General features: G+C 40.2%; 1 protein-coding gene across 1 annotated transcript in view; it reads left to right on the plus strand.

Moving 5' to 3' along the window:
• The window catches only part of SLC2A9 (solute carrier family 2 member 9), a 117,354-nt gene extending 106,961 nt beyond the window's left edge, over positions 1-10,393 (plus strand). Inside the window, exon 13 of the mRNA XM_052780471.1 lies at positions 6,852-10,393. Coding sequence (XP_052636431.1) covers positions 6,852-7,109 — 258 coding nt within the window. The 3' untranslated portion in view covers positions 7,110-10,393. The remainder of the gene's footprint in view (positions 1-6,851) is intronic.
• The last annotated feature ends 11,304 nt before the right edge of the window (positions 10,394-21,697 follow it).

Genomic DNA, 21,697 nt, shown 5'->3' on the forward strand with positions numbered 1-21,697 from the left:
GGTCTAATTCTTGTGCCCTGGCATAGAGGTTGGCGCTTTGGTTGCCAGATGCTGATGCTGAGAGGCAGAGGCAGATGCTGAGATGACAGGAAAGGAGAACAAATAGCTGGGTGGACTTCGTGTCCCCCAAATAGTGAGTGCTTTTACTAGCTGGGTTTTTAAGTGAGGAACTCCAAGACAGTACTTTTTGAATTTTCATGTGTCGTCTTCATATAAGATTTTTACTTACATTAGGGTAGAAGGTATCTGAAAGAAGTAAAGAACAAATTGTCACTAGCTAGAAATTGGGTAAACTTTGATTTTCTTTTATTTTTAGACTAAAGTGTCTTGAAAAATAATTTTCTTGGATCTGTGATGCAGATGGAGCTCGGTATCATATGGGATACAGGTGCTACAAGGCTTGTAGCCTTAGTTCAGATTGCTTACTAGTACAATGCAAAGACCTATACGTGTGTTTATTTTCTCCCTTTCAGAAACTAATTTATTTCTGCCTGTGAAGTAATACTTCTGAGTCATTAAACTTGTTACTGGAGGCTCTCCTGCACTTCAGCTCTGTTTCTTCCTTATTTTTACACTTGAGATTTTCCTGCTCATGCATCAAGATTCATTTACCCAGCAAGATCGTCTTTTGGTTTTCCTTATTATTTCCTTACTGTGTAATAATACCTGTTGACTTTTTCTATTATGCAGTACAAGAATTTCAATAACAAAGGTGTGCACAGAAGCCTAAACATAGATTCCCTCAGCCAGGCTATGTTAAGCTTTTGCAAATACATCTGATGTTTAAAGTGACTACAGTGCACCTGTATTAAGGGAAATGGCTAAAGTTCCCCTCAAAGATGAGGAAATTAAATGTAGGCTATCAGAAGGTTATACATGAGAAAAAATGCTCTTAATTAGAAGCAACCCACTTCAAGTATAAAATATAAGGATCTGTTAACTTTTTTATGAGGAGGTAGTGAATGTGTGAGGGTTGGGGTTGAAATTGCAGTTCATGTCTGAAAATGTCTCTATTTTTTACTTAGGAAATATGTTTCATACATTATATTTTAGTGCTCTGTCCTTCTTCATTGTCCTGCACCTTCAGCAGGACCTTAAATTATGTCTGAAACTGAAGAGGGACAAGGGATAAAGGACACAAACTCTCTCATCCGTTTGTTTCGGTGGGTTATATTAATTTGAAGAAAAGTAAGTAAAGTCAAATATCTACATGAATAACTGGTTTGCTGATGATCATTTTAGTAAGACATCTAACCATTGCCATTTGACCTCATTACATCAAAATTCAATTTGACCTCTATCGCATGACTCTAATCTTCATGGCAACTTCCACATGCAAGCATCCATTGCCAACGCCAAGGGGCTGTGACATTGCAAGTTGAGAATTTAGAATCACATTTTGGCATTTGCTGGGAAGAGCCAAAAGTTCTGTTTTAAAAATATTAATTTGTTAAACTTGCTAAATCTGATTCAGAATTTGTTGATTTGCTCATTTATTTTGCTGTATGTGCCGTATTTTCCTGTTTTCAGTATCACAGTCCTGCTTAGAATTTAACCTTTGCTACAGAATGAGTTAAGTCAGTAAGCAGCCATCATTAAATAGTACGTGATGATGTTCTACTCAACTACTTTTATATTTTTCCAGACTATGGTGTTCACAGCATGTAAGCTATTACCAGGAAGACTGTTCTCAGCTAGCAGACTTTAGAAGTGGCAAATTGTTTATTTTTTTTTTAAATCAAAACCAGAAATCTGATCATTTCAATGCCAGGTTTTTTATTTGTTTCAGTTTACATTTTAGCTTGAAAAAATGAGCTCTTTTGCTCATTCATTCTGGGCACTTTAAGTCTGTTCACAATGGTAAAAATTAAGTATTCTTTACCATTTTATTTAAAGGGGGGTGGAGGAAATGCCTGTACGTTCTGCCTAATGTGTATAGCAGCCCTACAGAAGCTGAGAATATGTTTGTTAACCTCTTTGCTTAAGAAAATGTGGCTGGGCTGCTCCTACTTATTCATACACCTGGCTTACACAGCTACATCTCATCCTCAAAGTCAGGTTTGATTGCTTGCCACACCTGGGATCTGATCTGGGGGAACTGCCTGTGTCCTTTCATGTTGACTCGTTTTTGTTGTAATTGTATGTGTGTCTTAGGTATATTGTTTCCTGGTTTTCCCTTTTTTTGACAAATACAGAGCCTCGATCAGCTGCAGAAAAGAGAAGATAAAAATGAGTAATTCAAGATTCATCTGGCAGGACGTTTTCAGAAATGCTGTGTTTTAAATAGCCTCCTTAGAAAGCTGGTGTGAAAATAGAAGGTGATCATTTAACGGTTTATGCTTAACTTTTAAATATCCCGTATAGCAATAGCCCTCACCAGCCTTGAAAAATCCAATGTAAATCCTGCTTTGGAGAGGTTTTATTAGCCTGCTGACTAACTAGGAATAGGCTGTAGGTATCCAAGGTGCTTTCCTCAGGAGATTGCATCAGTAAGTGTGTCTGCTGTTCTCCTGCCCTCCCGTGTGCCCCTGGGAGGGCAGGTGACCTTCAGTAACCCACAGAAAGCCTGGCCTTTCATGGACTTTCACCTGTGTATCTGGCCGGGACTCTGAACAAATATCTGTGAGCCTATCAAGAGAGAGAGCCATTGTATTTTAGGAAACCACCTGAAACTTTGGGTGGCTTTGAACCTTGAGTGTTCATGCAGGAGGCTGTACTGAAGAGAGGTTAGGGGAAAACAGCTACAAATCATGGATTATTGTGGTGCTTTGATCTGTCTTCCTTCTAATCTTTTGGTTTCTAACCTTGTATTTAAAAGCCTGGCTTCAAGTATTGCTAAAGACATGTGTTCCTAGCTCTGGCAAGCCTGCCTGGTGTTGGAGGAGGAGAAGCACCTTTGTGAAGCTGGCAGCTTGTTCTGAACCTGAGCAGTACGTGCAGGCAGTCTGAAGAGACTTGCCTGAGTGGACGGGGCAGGGGGGAATGGATGGGGCTGGCTTGGTGCCTCCTGCATGGCCAGAGTTGATGCTGCTGCAAGCTGAGTGTAAGGAGGTAACCCATCCTTACGTGGGAAGGCTGAGAAGTAACAGAAACTGCATACTTTCCTTGAATTTATTCTGTATTTAGTTAGAATTTCCATTCAGATTTGTCTTGCTTTTGCTTCTTCCCCTGCCCTTCCCTTCCTCTTTTAACCCTCCTCTCCAGCTGTTTGGATATGATATTTTTTATTAAGAGTCAAACTACTCTTCAGGTGGATACAAGTATTCAGGTTTTGAATACTGAGGCTTCTATTCCATGTAGTTAGTGAAATAATGTCACTAAGTATAGAAAAATACTTACCTTTTCAAATTTTATCGTGTATGTTGTCATTATTCTCATATCGAGAATGCACATGCCGATAAAGGATCTTGAGACCATGTCTGTTGGGCCAAATACACAGAGTTGCAGAGTATCTGTGCTTTGCCACCAAAGGCTTTAATTGAAGGTCTTCCTCAGTTTTTTACTCCCAACCCAGCCCAAGATAAGCAAAACTCTGGGATTTTAGTTTTAGTGGCAGCTGCACAGTCTCTATAGAGGTCTTTTCTCTAGCAAGTTGGAAGTAGTAAAACAGTGAAGAGAGACTATGGATTTGGAGATTACAGATGTCAAAGAGTAAATGACAGACACATGGGCATAACATAATATAATATAAATAAGAGAAAGTATAGTAATTTCATGGAACAAAGACACAGATCCATTTTCCTGTCAGGTCTGTCTATCAGTACCTTTTCTGTAGTAGCCATCATTCAATAACTCAGCATTTACCCTTTTCCCAGCACATTATCCTACCTTCTGGATGGGCACATCAGATATGTTGTGGCTGATCTATTAATTGTTCCACCCTCCAGATCTTTCCTCTGGCACCAGACAATTCAGAATACATCAGAAATGGATAAAAATGAATTAAGCATCTGGGCTGAGCTGTATCCCACCCATGTCCCACTAAAGGTTTCTATTGAGTTGGAATTCGGGATTTAACATTTTCCTTCTGCTTTATCCTGTACTTCTCTCCTACATCCTTTGTCAGTGTTGGATAGGTAGAAGGTAGAAGGTTTCGTATTTATAATGAGTAATTTAATTCACACATGATGTGCTTCTGTGCCAAATGCAGGTTTAGGTGATATGAGTTGAACTCTGAATGAGTTATAAAAGGCTCATGAATATGAGTGTTTGTCTTTCCTGTGTGTGTAAAATAATAACCAGCTTGAAGGAAATACTGTGACTGAGGACTAGCTGGTGAGAAAAGGGCATTTTGTGATCACCCTGCTGTGTTCCTGTCTGGGAATTAGGGCTCCATTGTGCTAATCCTGCTGAACACAAGGAGTGCGAAGTCTTGGTCGCTTCCCACAATCCCATTTGTAGGATTTGTAACAAAATTTAATTTTTAGCTTGTTCTCTATGGAACTTCAGTTGGAGGTTCTTGGGGGCTACTTCTAAAGGGATCTGCAGAGATTAAGGAGAGCAAGTTTATTACCAGTAAATGTAAATACATTATGTAAAATAATTGCAAATAAAATATGCACTCATGAGAATGTTCAGTTCAGTTAGAAAAGGTTTAAGGAGACATGAATCAAAGATAATAAACGCTAATTTAGATCATGGAGAGCAAAGAAATAAACAGGAATAAGAAAGGTGGGACAAAGTTGTGGCTGCACCACCAAGAGACGCAGGTAACTTGTGGCATCTGATTACCAGGCTCATTCATACTAGGCATTAATGGTTTGTTTTCATCACAAAGGAGATTTAGTTCAATGAAGATTTTAAAAACCGAAAAACATGATTCCAGATTGGAGCTCTACCATTCGGCTGAACAACAATTTCAAATGCAGAAGATCCAGATGCAAAATTTGAATTCTTAACATGACAGGATGATTTATGAGGCACTGTGAAGTTATTTTTTCCTGTCTACTAAATCCATTTGCTTCTGTCTCTGTATAAGCTTGAAAGTCTCATCTGTTCCCATGCTGAAATATTTCCCCCCCCCTCATCACCCATGCTCTTGGCTTGTGGTTGTCAGGTTGCTCAGGAGTTCGTGCTTCTAGGATTTAACAAAAAAGCATTGATGATCTCAAGAGTCCATAGTCAATGTCAGAGGATGCACTTTCCAGCTTTTCCTGTTACAGACAGGAGTTGAAGGGCTGGACTAGGTAATGAATTATCCACGGAAAACATTGTGACTAGGCAGGCTGGCAATCAGCCATGGTATTAAAAAGCACCTGCAGGAAAGGGTTTTTCTTTTTTTCTTTCTTGTTCCACACACGAATTCATGTTCTTCTTCCATGCCATATATGATGTATACTGAGCAAGTGACACATAAAAATAGTTCTAGAAATTGCGTACGTGCTTAGCCCCCAAAGCAGGGAGCTTAACCAGCCTGCAGTGTAGGACCGGTATAACTAATGACGATGGGAGTGTATTAGAAAAATGTGGAAAGGCAGGGTTGCATCATTGTCTAGCTCTGTCTTAATTGTTTCAGATACATACCTTTAATGGCAATTGTAAATATTTATATATAGGAAGCCACGTCTGCTTCCTCCGTCCTGGGTGATTTTCCCTGGGGTAACCTCTGCCTTTCAACACCTGGGGTGATGTGTGAGGGGTCTGGCTCTCCTCATGATTGCTGTTCATGACCTCACGCAAGGCACCACAGAAAGGTCGCCTTTTTTTGGAGCTGGAGATACCCCTTTGGGTTTAATTCAGCCTTGTTAATAAAAACAAGTCAAAAATATGGGTTCGTTGGACGTTTGGTTTCAGGATACAGAGTGAGGTAAATCGATAGAGGAGGAACGGAGGTTTTCTCAGAGGCAGGCAGTGGCTTCACTGGAGTCACAATACCAAACCTTTTCCTAGTTCAACAAAGCACAGCTGGCAATACTGTAATTATCAAATATTTTTCAAAACTGTACTGTTGAAACGTAACTGAAAGCTATTAAATGATCTAATAATCACCAGGCAAGAAATACTTATGTTTCAGTGAAGTGCAACTGCTACTAGTTGGTTGGAGCCTTTATAATCAGTTTATAACTTAACTTCTTTGTGTCTATAACTTTTTTTTTTGCAGTGAAGTAAAACACAAAACATTCAAATACGGCCTGTACTTCATTTTCAGTTAATTCTTACACTAGTTTCTAGCATGAAAGAAGTGCATTTTATGGATTTTTTTCCTGCTGTAAGCTCTGGTAACCTTAGAAATGACACAAATGTCTGCCATTTGGGTTTTTTCCTTGTTTATTTTGCAAATCTCAAAGCTTGTAACTACTGTGATGCAGATGCCCCAGGCTACGGCAGGGTTCCCATGTGTTGTGTACAGGTGCATGGTGTTGCAAAAGCATGCTTCATTTTTCGTACCTAGAAATTGTGAGGCAGCATGCAGAACAACCTGGTGAAACATCTGCCTCATTTCCAGAAATACCGCAGCAGCGCAAGGCTCAGTTAAGCCGTGCATGTAGCAGGAGCCCTGCTGCCACCTGCTCTCCTCGCACCCGCAGTGCCCGAGCTCAGTCTGGTGTCTCCCAGCGTCGCTCAGATTGCAGATCTGCGCGCCTCTGCCAGGAACCAGAACCACCTCTGCCAGATCTGCGCGCCTCTGCTTTTCCATCGGTGGGCCGCAGGCAGTGTTGGAAGAACTAACGATTCATGCATTTTTATGAACTTCTAAGCACTCTGGCTTGCAACGAATGCCAGCACCTACTGTACTTGGTTAAGAATTGCTGCATACCACCCATTTTTTCTTTCAAACCATTCCTGATGTTGCTTTTCTTTTGAATCTTGTCCCTTTTGTAATGACCATCTCCTTTGTTTTCTATTCACAGGCTGGTTTACAGACCTACTGCTTCCTAGTGTTTGCTGCCATCTGCTTGGCGGGAGCTACCTACCTGTTTTTTGTCCTGCCTGAAACAAAAAATAAGACATTTCATGAGATCAGCCAAGCATTTGCCAAAAGGAATAAAGTATCTTTAGAAATGCAAGAAATGAACCACTACCCGGGGGAGAGAAAATCAAGTGCAGAACAAGAATCAAACTTCACATCTTCGGTGAACAATGGGGAAACAAAAAAAGGGATTGTGTAAACCCAGGATGCTCTTTCGGGGGATGGGGGAGAACATACTCTTCATTCAGTACGTTTATAGTAGTGCACAACTTGTATTTTTCATGTGACAGCATGAACTGCTTTCCCCTTGAATAGGTTTCAAGTGAGTACGGGTGAATTTGTTAGCAGCTAGGGTGATGGTTGAGGAAATGAGAGGTGGGAGTAGTGGCAGCAGATTAAATAAGTAAGAGCCAGAGTTTTCTTGGGCACCTGTAAAATAGGTGCTGCGGTGAGTGGGCTGGGGAGTACAGACTCAGAGAAGTAAAGTGACGGTGGGGAGCCGGGGTTGTGAGCAGCAGCTGGCTGAGCACCCCTCTGTGCTCCCGGGGAGGTGTGCGGGCAGTCGCCGGGGAGGAGGAGGAGGAGGAGGAGGCAGGGAGAAGGGAAGAGGTCGCAGCAGGTGTCTGGTAAGAATCAGTGCAGGCGAACCTGAAAAGGTACCAGCTTGCATTTCTCCACATTTCCCAATATGTCATTCAAGCTGCACGTGAGAACTGAGGACTTGAAGGAAGACTCGTGACACTCCCCTCACCTCCCATTCCTTTTCCAGCTATTTTAACTTTCAGTTGCTTTGTCTGAACATATCCCCACCTTCCCACAAACAGGGAGCTCCAGGTCCTGATGGGTTTCCTTGTCTCTTGCAAATCCTGATTGTCTAGTAATAGAATTGCCTCTAGTTTCTGGGTTTGCTGGCACTGCATTTCTGTGGATATATATATTTTTTTAATTTTATTTTTTAAGAATAGCTGTAGAAGATTTAATATGAAATGAAAATTAAACCTCATAGTGAAGTGAGAGAACTCTGATGGCACATGTAGGGTAGTGTAGCATTAAAAAAAAAATCAAACATCAAGTGTTCCAAGGGTTGGGGTTTTGGTTTAGGGTGGGTTTTGGTTTTTTTTTTTTTGCTTTTCTTTTCCTTTTAAAACAAGTCTTAGGAGCCAAAATTTCCCTGAGACCCAGTAAATGTCATTTCTTAACACTCAGATCTCTCCAAAGGAATTTGGGTGCCTATTTCTTATTTAAACACTGATTTTCTTTTGGGCATTAGATTCTGAAGCTCCAGGCCTAGTTCATGTTAGTAAGTTTCTAAGCTATTAAATGCTTTGTAAAACTATCCTCAGAGTCTGCTTAATTTCGTGATGGAAAGACTCAGCAGGTGGTTAGGTGATCCATTCCCTTCCATGTGGGATTTTTTTTATTAACATCACCTTTCCAGTTTGTAATTTTGATAATAGTTTTTCTTGATCCTTCTAGGTACCTGGATGCTGAGGGGGTAATAAGCACTTTTAAATTAAAAAGTTAGCTGTTTTATATGAAGAGTCAGTAAGTCTTAGAGCCGCTCTCAGTTAGGCATACAGCACAAGAAGCAAGTGCAGCATGTAGGTAGAGCCAGCTGCTTCCACAAGTTATATTTACTAATCCAGAAGTTCATACATTTGGAGCATTTTGGAAAAAAAAATTGTATATGTATTCATATATATATACACACACATAAATACATATATGAATATATATATTCCAAATACACATTAATATTTATATTCATATATATATACACACACAATGGAGAATTGTTTTCCAGTATTTGGGGGTTTTTTTCAGATTTCCCCAAGTGATAAGCTGTTCATTGTTTTGTTCTACACTGTAAATTACACTGTAAATTAAAATCAGAGATCCTAATGTTCAGCTGTTATTAAGAAATTATGTATATGGTTTTATACTGTGATTTATTTATATGTGGCATATTTACTGCACACATTGTAAGCTGACCTAATAGGCCAATTTCACTACTGAGTAATAGAAGAAAAATTGATCTGAGCCTTTATGCCAGAATTTATGCTATTTTACTGGGATAGAGGTACAACAGCAAGTAAGAAAATGAAAATATATATGAGCAAGAGAATTAAGAATGAAAAATCAGATTTATGGTATTGGTGCTACTGTTAAGAAACAGTGAATCAGGGTTATACCAACTGATAATCGTAGCCGGAAGCTAATCAAATACTATGGAGAAAACTGAAGAAAAATGTTTTCTAATAACCACTCATAGAATTATATACATAGCACATGAACATGTCATCTTTCACTGGCTTTAGTTGCCTATTCCATGTGTTACATGAGGCTTGCTAAGTGAATGGCTATGTAAAAAGTGAGTTTGAATGCCACCCTTCCAGACAATTTCGGGAGGAAATTAGTCTTCTGCCTGCAGGGCGAGACCGGCAAATTCAGACCCTTTCATTCAGATTGAGAATTACCTTACTTTGCAGTTGGGGCTACTAACATGGTACGATGTGATCTGATTTGAGTCAAGGTGGCAAGATTGGAAACCATTATTATTAGAATTAGGAGAATTTAGCACTTAGTGCTGTTCATTAATGTACATTACAGGCATTACTTGTTGATAATGTTGCCATTGGATAACTTCAAAAAATATCATGTTGGCCTGATACGGCAGTTGTATTGGACTTCTGCAACAAGATAAAATCATCTTACAGTTGCTTACAGTTGCATTTGGAGCCCAGCTCTGAATGTGTTGGTAAAGAGATGGCTCGATAGAATTTCCTATCACAGCTCAGGGGCTTGTACAGCAGTAACAACAGGGGGTTGTGTTTTTCTCTTCTGCAACCCCATTTGCCCATCTCTTGCCCTACCTGAGATAGGCACGGTCCAGACAGGCACTTTCTGCGCGGCTGCAAAGAGAGCTGCTGCAGACCAAGTACACCATGGGACAGCTGTTGCACATCTCGCCAGCGGTTTGCTGCAGCCCATGGTACAGGTTAAAAGCAATTCCAGTCTCCAGACATGTATGTGTGCAGGTGCTTTGCTCGCTGGCCAGGGAAGGTAGCTGCAGCCTCCTCTGCCTTGGGTTGTGGAAGTTTCTGAGGAAACTTCAGATGTGCCGGTACTGCATTAACTTTCTCATCTCTGACCCTAACGAGTTTTGTGTTGTTCTTCAAGTTGTTCTGTAATGGTTTTTTCCATTGTTATGCTGCTATAGCTTCTCCAGCAATGAGAGGACAAAATGGAAAACATCAGCAATTTATCATTTGCTTTTTCTTGTTGAATGTATCAAATTGTCTGCAGCCCATGTGTTTGTCAGTGAGTGTTGTGTAGTGCCATGTTCTCTTTTCCTGTCTGTGACATTGGGATGAGGTACTGCGAGATGGTGTTTGTACGAGTACTGCAAGTGGGTTACATGTGTGTGATCAACTATGTCCATGCACAGTGATTGCAAAATAAACCTTTGGAATTAAACTAAAATGATGTAGATTTTGTTCTGGGTAAATCTGAATCTCTAGAGCTGTACAAGTTCCATTGTACAATTCCCTGGGTTTTTGTATGTCCCAGTACAAGACTGTACAGTCCTGCGTCTGGATGACCCGAGTCATTGTGGACTCTACAGTTGGGTGGTTGGGAATTACGGGGAAGAAAATCATCCCTGAAACTGTATATTTTTTTGAGTATTATTTACATTTTGCTTCTCAAATCAGATTCCATACTTCATTCTTTCCTATGTTTATATTGGACTATAGAAATAAAAATACAGACATCAGTGAGAGGCAAATGTTTAAAACTGGCTAGTAGTAGTAATAACTCTGTATAAGAATTGTTGAATCTGGTGAGGCTTTTTTGCAGAAAGTTGTCATTTGCAATGGATGACTTTGAGTTGCTAAAGCTCTACTTTCTGATGAGAAATTCAGTCAAATGACTATTTCTGCTACAAAGATATGCAAAACCTGAGATCTGAAATATGTATAAAAATTGAATTTCATACTTCAGGTTCTGAAGCCAATTTTCACTCCACAAGGATCTGCTTTCTAGTGGGGGAAGATGTGAGTAGTTCAGCCATATGGGACAATTTTCATCTTCAGAGTAAAATGAAAAAAAAAAAAGGAAAAAAAACCCCACACCAAAACCAACTCTTTGAAATTTGCTTTCTTCCCTTTGACTAGGGACCCCTTCTCATGTGCTTTTCCATACAGAAATCACCATATAAACTGTTAGAGCTCCCATCACCTCACACAGCAGGAAGAACAAATCTAAACGCCGGTGGTGTTTTCCTTTCAGCCTGACTCCAGAAAATAGAGTTCAGATATAATCTAAAAACCTGAACTATGTAGACCCAAACTATGAAGAAGGTTGGTTAATGCAAATATTCAGGCTGTTAAAAAATTCAGGTTTGGGTCTATACATAATTCTCTCTGCAAGTGGTTTTATTTGGGAGTGAGCCCTGCGAAAAGGTGAATTTCGTGGCAAAATTTGGTATTTGGACTCCTAATGAAGTTATCACAGCTCAATAAGCAATCATGCATAACCTGAGTCACTACAACCCTCTTCCTTGCAAGCTAAACTGCATTAACCTTCCTTTATCCATGACCTAAGAGAAACGCAGGCAGTGGATGGTCAAGCTCTTTCTTCAGATGTTCCCGCTAAAGCTGCGGTACAGTCAATTTATTTTAAACCTAGGATTTTGATTTTTAAAAAGCATAGAAGAAAAGCTTTCAGGAGACTTTTATCCAGTGATAAGTGAAAACAGAAATCTCCTCCAGTGGCTTCAACCGTACAAATGTACCCAAGAAAGGCATGGTGTACACAAAGGAGTTCCAACCTTAGGAAACCCTGCACATTTTTATCTTCTTCAGATGGTAAACTGATGGCTTGCTTTCTCAGTCTGGGAAAACAATATAATTATTCAGATGCTGCAAAAGCACTGATCTGATGCTTTTCTTCTGAATTTGGGGGCAGGGGGTGGGTTGGTCGGTTGGTTGGTTGGGTGATTTGTTGGGTTTTATTTAAGTTTGGAGCACTAGTAGTCGGGTTCATACGCCAAAGAAGAGTACCAAGCATGAGACTGCTGGAGTTGCTGGTTGTCTTAAAATAATTCCCAAAAGGTAAAAAGAAAAATATAACTCTGTCAAACCCCTGAGACACAATACATTAAGAGCACGATCTTGTAAGGGTAGGAGATAATTTGTCTGCTGCTATGTAAGCTGCCACGCAGAGACATTGATTTTTGTTTTGTTTTCTCTTATTTCTCTCAGTTAAAAAAATCAGTCAAGCTAAATGCAACGCTCACTGCTTTACATTTGTTCCACCTTTTGTTTCTGACTTGTTCCACCCAGTTATATAAATATTTTTACAGTTCAGATTTGAAAACAGGAAAGCAATAGTTACTTAGGAAAAGCAAACATGCCAAAGATTATAAAAACATTAAATACAATTTTCTCTAGAGGCTGACGTTTTTGAAGATGCGTTCAAGGGTTAATTACTTAAATCCAAATTTCATACAGTTTCATCCCTTTGAATTAAACTCTACAGACTATATATATGCATATGTATAGAGAGGGAGACTTTTATGTTATCCCATGGAAAAAGTTCAGCAGCTTTAATTCTCAAACATAAAAGAAATTGGGCCATTTGGAGATTATGTCAAGTTGTGAACGAGACTCTGATGGTGCTCGGATACTTGCATTAACAAACTTAGCTAAAGTTTGCATGATCTTAGGTTCGGAAAACTTATCTAGCAGGGCTGTCTCCTTTTGGCCAGCCTTAGATTTTTCTTTTTGCACTTTTCTAAACTGCTAGGTGGAGGCTACTATGTTTATATATATATATATATATATAATTTACTTACATTTTACATATATAAAATTTATTTATGTTTGTGTGTGTATTATGATATATCTTAAAATATATAACATTTTGATATATAGATAGTATTATAATATATAATTTACTTTCCTCAAAGGAGAAAGAATGGAGTTTTTCTAAATTCTGTGGAACTACATTTTGCTAAACAAATGTGAGGTAAATAGCTAACAAGAAATTATATATTGCTTTAACACAACACTGCAATAAACCAAGGTTAGACAATTTATAGTCTGTCACTAACTGGCTGAAGCCTTATCTTCCTAGTCGATACACTCCCTGAGGTGTGATAGACTGATCATCTGGTTAACTAACAGTCAACAAGAGATTTTCATGTGCTTGTTGCACAGCACAGGAATCACCTTGATGCAAAGCTGGAGGAAATCCTTCTCAGGGTAGCTCCAGTTCTGGGCATTGATGCTAAAATAATTGCCAACATGTAGTAAGAGAACCAATTTCCTTTCATCAAATAGGCTTCAAGAGAAATTTATGAATAGAAGAGTTATCCTTAATGGTAACTTCTGGGTTTTCTTCTGAGGCATCAAAGGAAAATATTAAAACTCTCTTCATACAACAAATTTGTATTAAAGACCCTCAAGAAGCAGGATGTATTAGCATAGTGCTCAGTCTGAGCTAAGCCAAATACACTCTTCCAGTATCTAGTGAAACTCGGGTGTATTTTGTACACCAGAAGCTCTCAACCTTTTGGTGGGGAGCTCTCATGGTCACCCCCTCCCCTCCCTTCCCTCCTCCATCCCCACCTCCCCCCACCACAGGCTGTGCTTTGCCTCTCATGCTGGCACGCTCCAGGATGAGGTGAGCCAGCATGTCATTAGAAACAACTTTTTCATCAACTGAGAAGTGAAAGAGTGTTAAGAGGCAGAAAGGGGGGTCACCGCTCAGCAGGATGAAAGGATGATGCTGTGCAATCTGTGGCCCTCTTGCAGACAGCTATGGCTTCACTATTAAACTTTTTATATAGACTTTAGAGAGAGCATGAATGCTGCAACCACAAGGAAGATGGAAGAGATTCAGAGTTTGTGACCAAACAGCTGCCGACAGATGAAATCCCTGTCTGAGAAATCATCCAAGTGGCTTAGACATTGCTGCTGTTGATTTGATTAGTACAAAACATATAGGAAGGCATCTCAGGTATCACTCTGAGCTAATGATAAAAGCACTGCTCGCTTTGCAACAGTAATCAAAGGAAACAAAGGGCCAAAGGGATAGCAAAGGGCATCACAGGAAATATGTAATATTACAAGTCTGGTCCCCCTCTCTAAAAAAGGAGCATAGGAAGAGGTAGGTGATAATTATTTGAATTTTTCTAATGGAAAATGAGAGTTAAACAAGTTGTTAGGAAGAAACAAGGCTGAGGAAAACAGGATGCAAGATGGATGGCTTGTTTTTACAGTACATGACACAGGACCTATTCAATGAGCAATTAAAAATAAATCTAAAAAGTAATAGAAAAATTCAAGAATGCATAACTAAAGCTGTAGAATTCATTGGCACAAATTAGAATTAATGAATTTTTATAGGAGTAGATATTTAAATTTGTTATAACTTTCAAATTTAAATTAGGCAACAAATTAGAAAGGGAAAAGCTATGGCTAATAGCTAAGAAATTTCTCTAAGGAGCTGAGTAGCCTCTAATTGGCCATTAGATCAGTCTTTCACCTTCTTTTGAGATGTACAGATAATTTATGGAGACAAGACGATGCTCTATCTGGATCATTGCTCAGACATGCTGTTATAATTCTTACAGGTTGCAGTAAGCGCTATGAGCTGACCCAGAATACAATAGGAGTGGGGAAAACCCAGCACCACCCAACAAATAAATATATGAGACTCTAAGTCTCACAATTGTTTCCAAAAAACCCTCAAACCCTAAGTTTTCTCCATACAAGGGAGCTTTTCAGATGAAAGTTGGACCATTATGCCTAGTGATAATCATTAGGAAATTGTGTGCTGAACTTTCTTTGCTCTTTTAAGGGATTTGCTACACTTTATTAACTCAATTTTGTAATGCTGTTCTATGGTACAAGTTTCAGCCTCTCCTGATTGCTCACAGTCTTGGCTAATAAGCATTAGAACTGAATGTTAGTAAGACAGAAAAAAATGGTAACAAGTCAGCATTAGTAGGAGGAGATTCAGCATGTCTGGCAAGCTTGTGTATTTTCTATGAACTAGGACAGCTGGCTTCAATTATTTAAAATTTAAAAAGCCTAATAAGTAGGTTTCTTAGATATTCTCAAACTATATTACTAAATGGGGTCAGCATTGCAGTCCAGACTAACGGCTTGAAGAAATGGAGTCCAAATGAAGTGGGTGATGTTGGCATGCGGGATGTAGGTGGTGCTGAAGAGATGATCACTCTGGAATGCAAAATCATTCACAGCTCAAAGACAGGATTGGGGTTTTTTTTAAATTTAGAAGTGGCAGAAAATTGTAACACATCATACATGCTTTCACTGTCATTAAGCTACTGAAGACTAGTTCAAAAGTAAGATTTTGAAGGCAAAGACATTTCTTATTTCTTTCAAATGAAAGATGTTGACAATACTTTCTTCTGTACACAATATTAGATCATGGATACCTATTTGATGGCCACTTTTGATCAATTATACCATGAACAGCTCCACCAGACCAACAGCAGAAAGCTCTTTCCAGCCCCACATGATAATGAGATGTCTTTTAGGTTGCTCCTACTTCATGATCAAAACAAAAATGACAAAACAGTAAAATATAAAAGCCATACAGCTCTGGAGTTCCAGGCCATTGTTCCTGGAGAGGATTTACCATTAAATATTGTAGATGGGATCCGAGGTAGGTAATGGTGGGGATTACCCTGAAGGCAGCTAATTGCCATTTTACCCTTCCCTTCCATCACAGGTCAGGATTTCACTCAAAACTTTTACATAGCATTGAATATTCACATAAATGCTTGCGGCGGTGTGGAAGTGATTGATTGCCAACATAAATGAGGGCTAGTCAGAAGGTTAAAAATTAGCAGGACTGGGTCCTTCTTCCGTAAACACCAGATACAGCAGATATTACCAATCTCCCCCTTCTGTGGTCCTCCAGATTTATTATGGAGCTAACCAGAATACTAGTGGTATCATCTAAGAAGAGTGAAATTAAAACCACCTCTACAATTTGCTTTCTGCTTTGAGAAACTGCTCTGTAGGAATTAGTACAATGAACGGATTTGCCCTGGGCGTTTATCTGTAATATTTCATCTGACCTACATACACAACTCGACCAGCATGCGACCTGCCCTCCTTACAACTGATTGGGTTGGACCGAGTTCCTACACATTGTCACTGCTGACAGCAGATCTGAGATCCAATCCCTCTCCCTCAGCCTGGCAGAAGTGCTTGGTTTAGTACTTTAACAGTTACCTAAAGGACAAAAACCTTACAATTTACTGAGATGATACAGGATAAAAGCTTCATCTGCTCTATGACCTTTTGAGCTTTGTATTTATGAAACTCAAGAGGTGCTTTATTTTGTATTTTTTGGTGGTGTCTTCATTTGTATATATGTCTTTCATAGCAAAAGAACTCCAGCCCTTGCCTCTTTCTAAGCTGCAGACACCTGGGAGATCAGATTCTCTTGCATTATAAAACCAAAAAATAACCTTGCATTGTATTTACTTAATACCTCATTAGATAACCTCTTCACAACTCCTTTCAAGGTCTATGTTTTTGTTGGCTGGATTTACCTGGGGGCTATAAGAGAACAAGGACAAAGCAGCAAAAGAACAAATGTCATAAAGGTCCAGGAAGGTGTTGAAGCTGGAAGAGTCCCTCTTCCTCCAGCTGCCTCTGTCCTGGAAGGAGCCAGCTCACCTCTTGCCGGCAGGACAGCTTTGGGGGCTGCAAAGCTCCTACCGCATGTCAGCGGGAGCAGCACCGCTCTATCTCACTGCATTTTGCTTATGTTTCCAACAGATTTTCAGACAAAAACCAAACTGTGAAGGGGATGTGAAAAGCAGAAATAGCAGCTAAATGCCAAGCTCTGACCAGCCAGGCTCTGCCAGCTGACCCTCTGACACAAGGTGCATCCTTAGCATGTTAGACTTAACACATAGCATAAACACCTACAAACATTTGTAGCTCAAGGAAGAATCACCGCTTGAAAAAAAAACTATGCATAATGGCCAAAAGTTTGCTTAGCTTCAGGTGTGATAGTCCATTGGCAATGACACTGTGATCATATAGCAGTTTGGGTAGACCTCACTTTTATTTGGTGGAGCAAATAATACAGTTCTGTCACTGTAGTGACTAATGGCTCTGCATCAGCTGTAGCCCGATGCAAAACAGAAGGCAAAACATACATCAGACAGCTAGATATTAGTTATTCCTTGTATACATTCAGTAGAGTATGAAGAACGCTCATGAATTTTAAATGCCTTCTGTTGTTATGATGGTAGTTGATTTTTTTTAATAGTTCTTTTCAGATAATTGCTGTTTCCAGATGTTTCTTCTACAAGATATTCAAATAATAGTTATGCACAGAGAAACATGCACCTCAGACTCAAGAAAGATCTTGCTCTTTGGTTAATAGTGCAGCTATATGTGATTCATTTCCAAAACTACAAGTGCAGAGATCTTTTTATTCAAAACAGAGAATGTGTACAAAAATGGCCTGTCATTGTAATAATTGCATTTAGTTACCAGATCCATTCCCAGAATAATGGAAATCATATGCACTGGGGAATAATTATACATATATTTTCATGTGCAGCGTTCTTTATACATATATGTTTATATTTTTATATATATAAAAACACAACTCCATGTGCCCTGCAAGATTTAAAAAAAAAAAAAATTCCATGTTTTAATAGCAATAATCCCTAAAATCCAGTAAACTGTTTTTCCTTGCATACGTTGGATTAAGTACGACTTTATTAAATTGCACAAACCAAAGCACTTCTCCAGACCAGTTCACAGATTTTTAAATTAAATCATTTATGTATCTGTCAAGAGTTTAGTGATTTGCTTTCTTTACTTAGAAGGGAAAAGTTCTATAAATCATCACTGGAATAGTTCTAGTCCTTGAAATATGAATGCAAATGTGCACAATTAGCAAAGAGGGATTGCAGGTCCCTGCTGGTTTTTGATTTTTCTGCGTTCATGCCCAGTTGTTGATGCAAAGTTTGTAATAACTATCAGTGTACTTCCATGTGAGCTGTCTGTGCAAATCTAGGGCCAAATAATATTAGGCTGCAAATCGTAGCTCTTGCTGAACTTAGAGCAGATTAAAAAGCCACTGAAAATAAGTTTTCATGAGTTATTTTCAGTCTAGTCCTATAAAAAGCATATTCAGAAATTCTCACACAGCTTAACTAGCAGCTTTGAATGCCTCATGAATTTTTATGATCTTGTTAATACTGAAATAGTGAAGTTCTTTGTCTATTGCTTAGTTTATATTGGCAGTAGAATAGGGAGTTATATTAATCTATTGATGCCTGCATCTTTTTATATATTCTAGCACAATGTTTATAGAAAAAAATGGGTGTGATAACATAGGTTCAGAGTCTTTGGGGTTTGACAGCTAAAACCTAGGTTTACGCATGACTAGATGGCTCAGGTACAGTAAAACAATTTATAATTTAGTCCTCCAAAGCAAAAGTCCACTTTTTTTACACAAACTGGAACTGTTCTCCATGTTTGAACTGGCCAAACAGCTTTACAGCTGCTCAGCAGGTTCTCACAGCCTGCCTGACCAGGTCAAAATCCCTGCTCCTGACAGATGCTTTCAGGGCAACCTCTAAGGATATGGAGGGGAAAATCACATTATTCAGCCTACCTGTTGACTCCACTTCAAAATGACACCAACCTGTTGAGAACACCCTTTTCCTCAGTCTCAGCTGCTTCTTTTAAGCAGGATTCCCATGGCACCTTCACTCCTCACACAGTTCCAGCCCTCTCCTCATACTACCATTTACATTGTTTTCTGCTTTCTGTCAGCTTACACATCATCGGCACAGACAGTGTTTTTCAGGACTGCGGTCCTGCAGGCTTTTGATGAGAGTTGTGATTTATTCATTTTCACTCCGACTTCAAGCCCACCACACGTTTGAGCCACTACTCAGGGTTGACAACGAGGTGCAGTTCAGTCTGGCAGGTCACACAAAACAAAGCCGCGCTGACACAAAACGAAGCCGCTACATAGGTTTTGAGAAACAGGGTTTTGTGGTGCTGGCAGACATCAGCCTCTGAAGAAAGAATGAAGAACCAGGGCTCAGCATAAAGAAACCCACCACACTGAGAAAACCCATGTATGTAAGAGGCTACTGCAGAAAGGGAAGGCATTAGCTGTGCTCTTGCTGGATACAAGAAGAACTAGTGGGGTGCAGTTGCAATTTGAATTTTTTTTATAGTAGTAAAGATAGGGTGACAGTAGAGTAGATGGCTGTGGGAGCTGGGGAAGGTTCTTCTCTGGGTTATGCTAAGGAATAAATTGTACAAAGGTGGTTTAGATGCAATTAATCCCTCTCTGACGAGGCACTAGGTGGCTGCCATGGGTCTACCATGGCCTTGTGCAACACTCTTCTGGGGCTCGCAGGTTCAAACTTCTGGAGTAAATCATTGGCAATAGGGCACAAGGCAGGGTAAAGCCAACAGTATCACAGCAAGACTATGAACAGCCAGAAGGCACGTAGAGAGCAGGAATGACAATTTCTCTTACTCTTTGAAGTGCCCTTGAATCCCCATAGCCCTGGCTGAGAGAGAGATGCAAACGGACAACTGTCAAGCCACAGATCAGACACAGGTGTTTTTAACTCCATGTGGAATAACCTGTGTTTCAGCTCCTTCAATCTTTCATCCTTTTCTTTTTTTCCACACTATAATCAAAGCCTGTCAGTGCAATTTTCTTAACTGACAGGATACAAGAGAGAATTTGAATTTTTGAGTGACTTCATCCAGAAAAGCCTCTCTCCTTTTAATCCATGTATTTCTGTCTCCAGTGGGAGCAGGTTGTAGTAATGATCATTTTTTTACTTGCTCGGAACTTATTTTACCCTGAAATTGTTTTACAGTGCATCAGAGGAAAAGTTAGCCACAGCCATACTGATTGTATCACTTCTAGCTAACACTGCTTCAAATGCAGATAGCTGCTCTCGTCCGTACATTATCCACAGAGACAGGGTTTAACAGTGTTCCTCTTGACTGTGATGGAAAAAATCGAAAAAAGGAAATCAATGCGAATAGGAAAAACGTTTTAATTAGCATCTAAAATTTAAAATGCTGAACATATCGATCTGGAAAGTCTCTAGTAATTACATCTGAACGTTACAACATAGAAATACCATGACATGCAACTACACTGTGTTTTAAAGCCATGTGGCAAAAAAAAAAGAAAAAAATTGCTGCTGAATAATTTTATTCTCTTGGCTCAACCTTAGTGGCAGCAGCGATTTGTGTTGATATTCTGGAGTGGGAGACTCCAGTCTGTGTCATATGGATGGGACCTGTGGGTGCTGTAAATGCGCTCCTCATTAAGGCAGTGTGGTTAAATGAAGGAGCAAACTCTACCATCAACTATCAAGAACTTTCAAGGCACCTTGCTGTGCGCTAGCAACTTGGTAGGTGCAAGTTTACCTTCCCAAATGAGTTAAGATAATATACACGCAAGCTACAAATACCATGCTGAAAATAAACAGAAAATGGAGTCTCTTCAATATATATTCCAAATCCCAACATCTGCTCCACAATAAACATACACTGCACAGTTGCAATCCTTTCATTAGCAGAGGTAATAAGCTTCAAATAGCTGACTACCTACTTCCAGTAGTTACATAGTGCTTTACCTTAAATAGCTATCTTTTGGAAGACAGACACCCTATAAGGTATGTTTTAAAGTTCACTTTTCAACAGCATGCTTACATCAACTTAGTAATAGTTATAATGTCTGTATCAGGGGTGAGCTATGGCCCGTGACCTCTCTCAGCATCTCAGGCATCCCTGTGGCACTGGCTGACACCACACGACACACGGTGGAGTTGTGCTGGTACAAGAGCTGCCACGATGGGAAACGGTGAAACGTGCCTGCGGGGTGGCTGGGAGAACTCAGGGACCCATCTGCAGACCCTGCTCGTCCTCCTTGGAGAGCAGAGCAGCGGGATCCCAAGGAGCTGCTCTCATCTCTGCTCGTCATCTTCTCAAGGTCTTTTTATTCTGTCAGGAGTGCTTCCAAGCAGCAGGATAAAACCAAATGCAACACAGTCTGCTCTGTGGCAGTAGTGGCTTGAGGCAGACAGGACTAGGCATGGTTCTGCCCCCATTCTGAACTGGGAGCACAGCACCTCACCAGGACACACAAACAGGGAGAGAGGAGACCTCCAACACCCCTAACCCACTTTTTGCCAGGTAAATGCCACCGCAATCTGCTCTCAGGCTCTAGAAACTGCTCACGAAGGTATATTATTACATGCTCAATTGTTAATGACACTCAGAGCCAGAACCCACTTCAGTACCAGTGACCCTGGGGATGGAAGGGGCCTTCTCTTCCCATACTGTCATCTCTTTCCGTTATTACTGTTATAAAAGGCGTTTCGCAGTACAGCTGTGGCCAATCCACACTTCATGGCCCGTGTCTCACTCCTGGGCAGTTAAAACTTAGCTCCCATCCTTGGCCTCCATCACCTCACGGGCAGCGAGGCTGTGCTGGCTCAGGAGCTCACACATATGTGGCCAAGCCAGCCAGGCAGCATCTCCCATGGGATCATTCTACCTACAGCCAGCCACATCACACACCAGACTCGTTCTCCACAGCAGCTCCAGGAGCCCTGGGTAGCTGCCATCACCTCTCGCGTCAGACACAGCGCTCTTCCTGGAGTACCTGATTTATGCCTGCAGTCTTGACCATTTAGAAGCCTTTACAATGTTGCCGAGGTCAGTGGAG

This window comes from Harpia harpyja, chromosome 2, assembly GCF_026419915.1.
Source record: "Harpia harpyja isolate bHarHar1 chromosome 2, bHarHar1 primary haplotype, whole genome shotgun sequence".
Lineage (NCBI taxonomy): Eukaryota > Metazoa > Chordata > Aves > Accipitriformes > Accipitridae > Harpia > Harpia harpyja.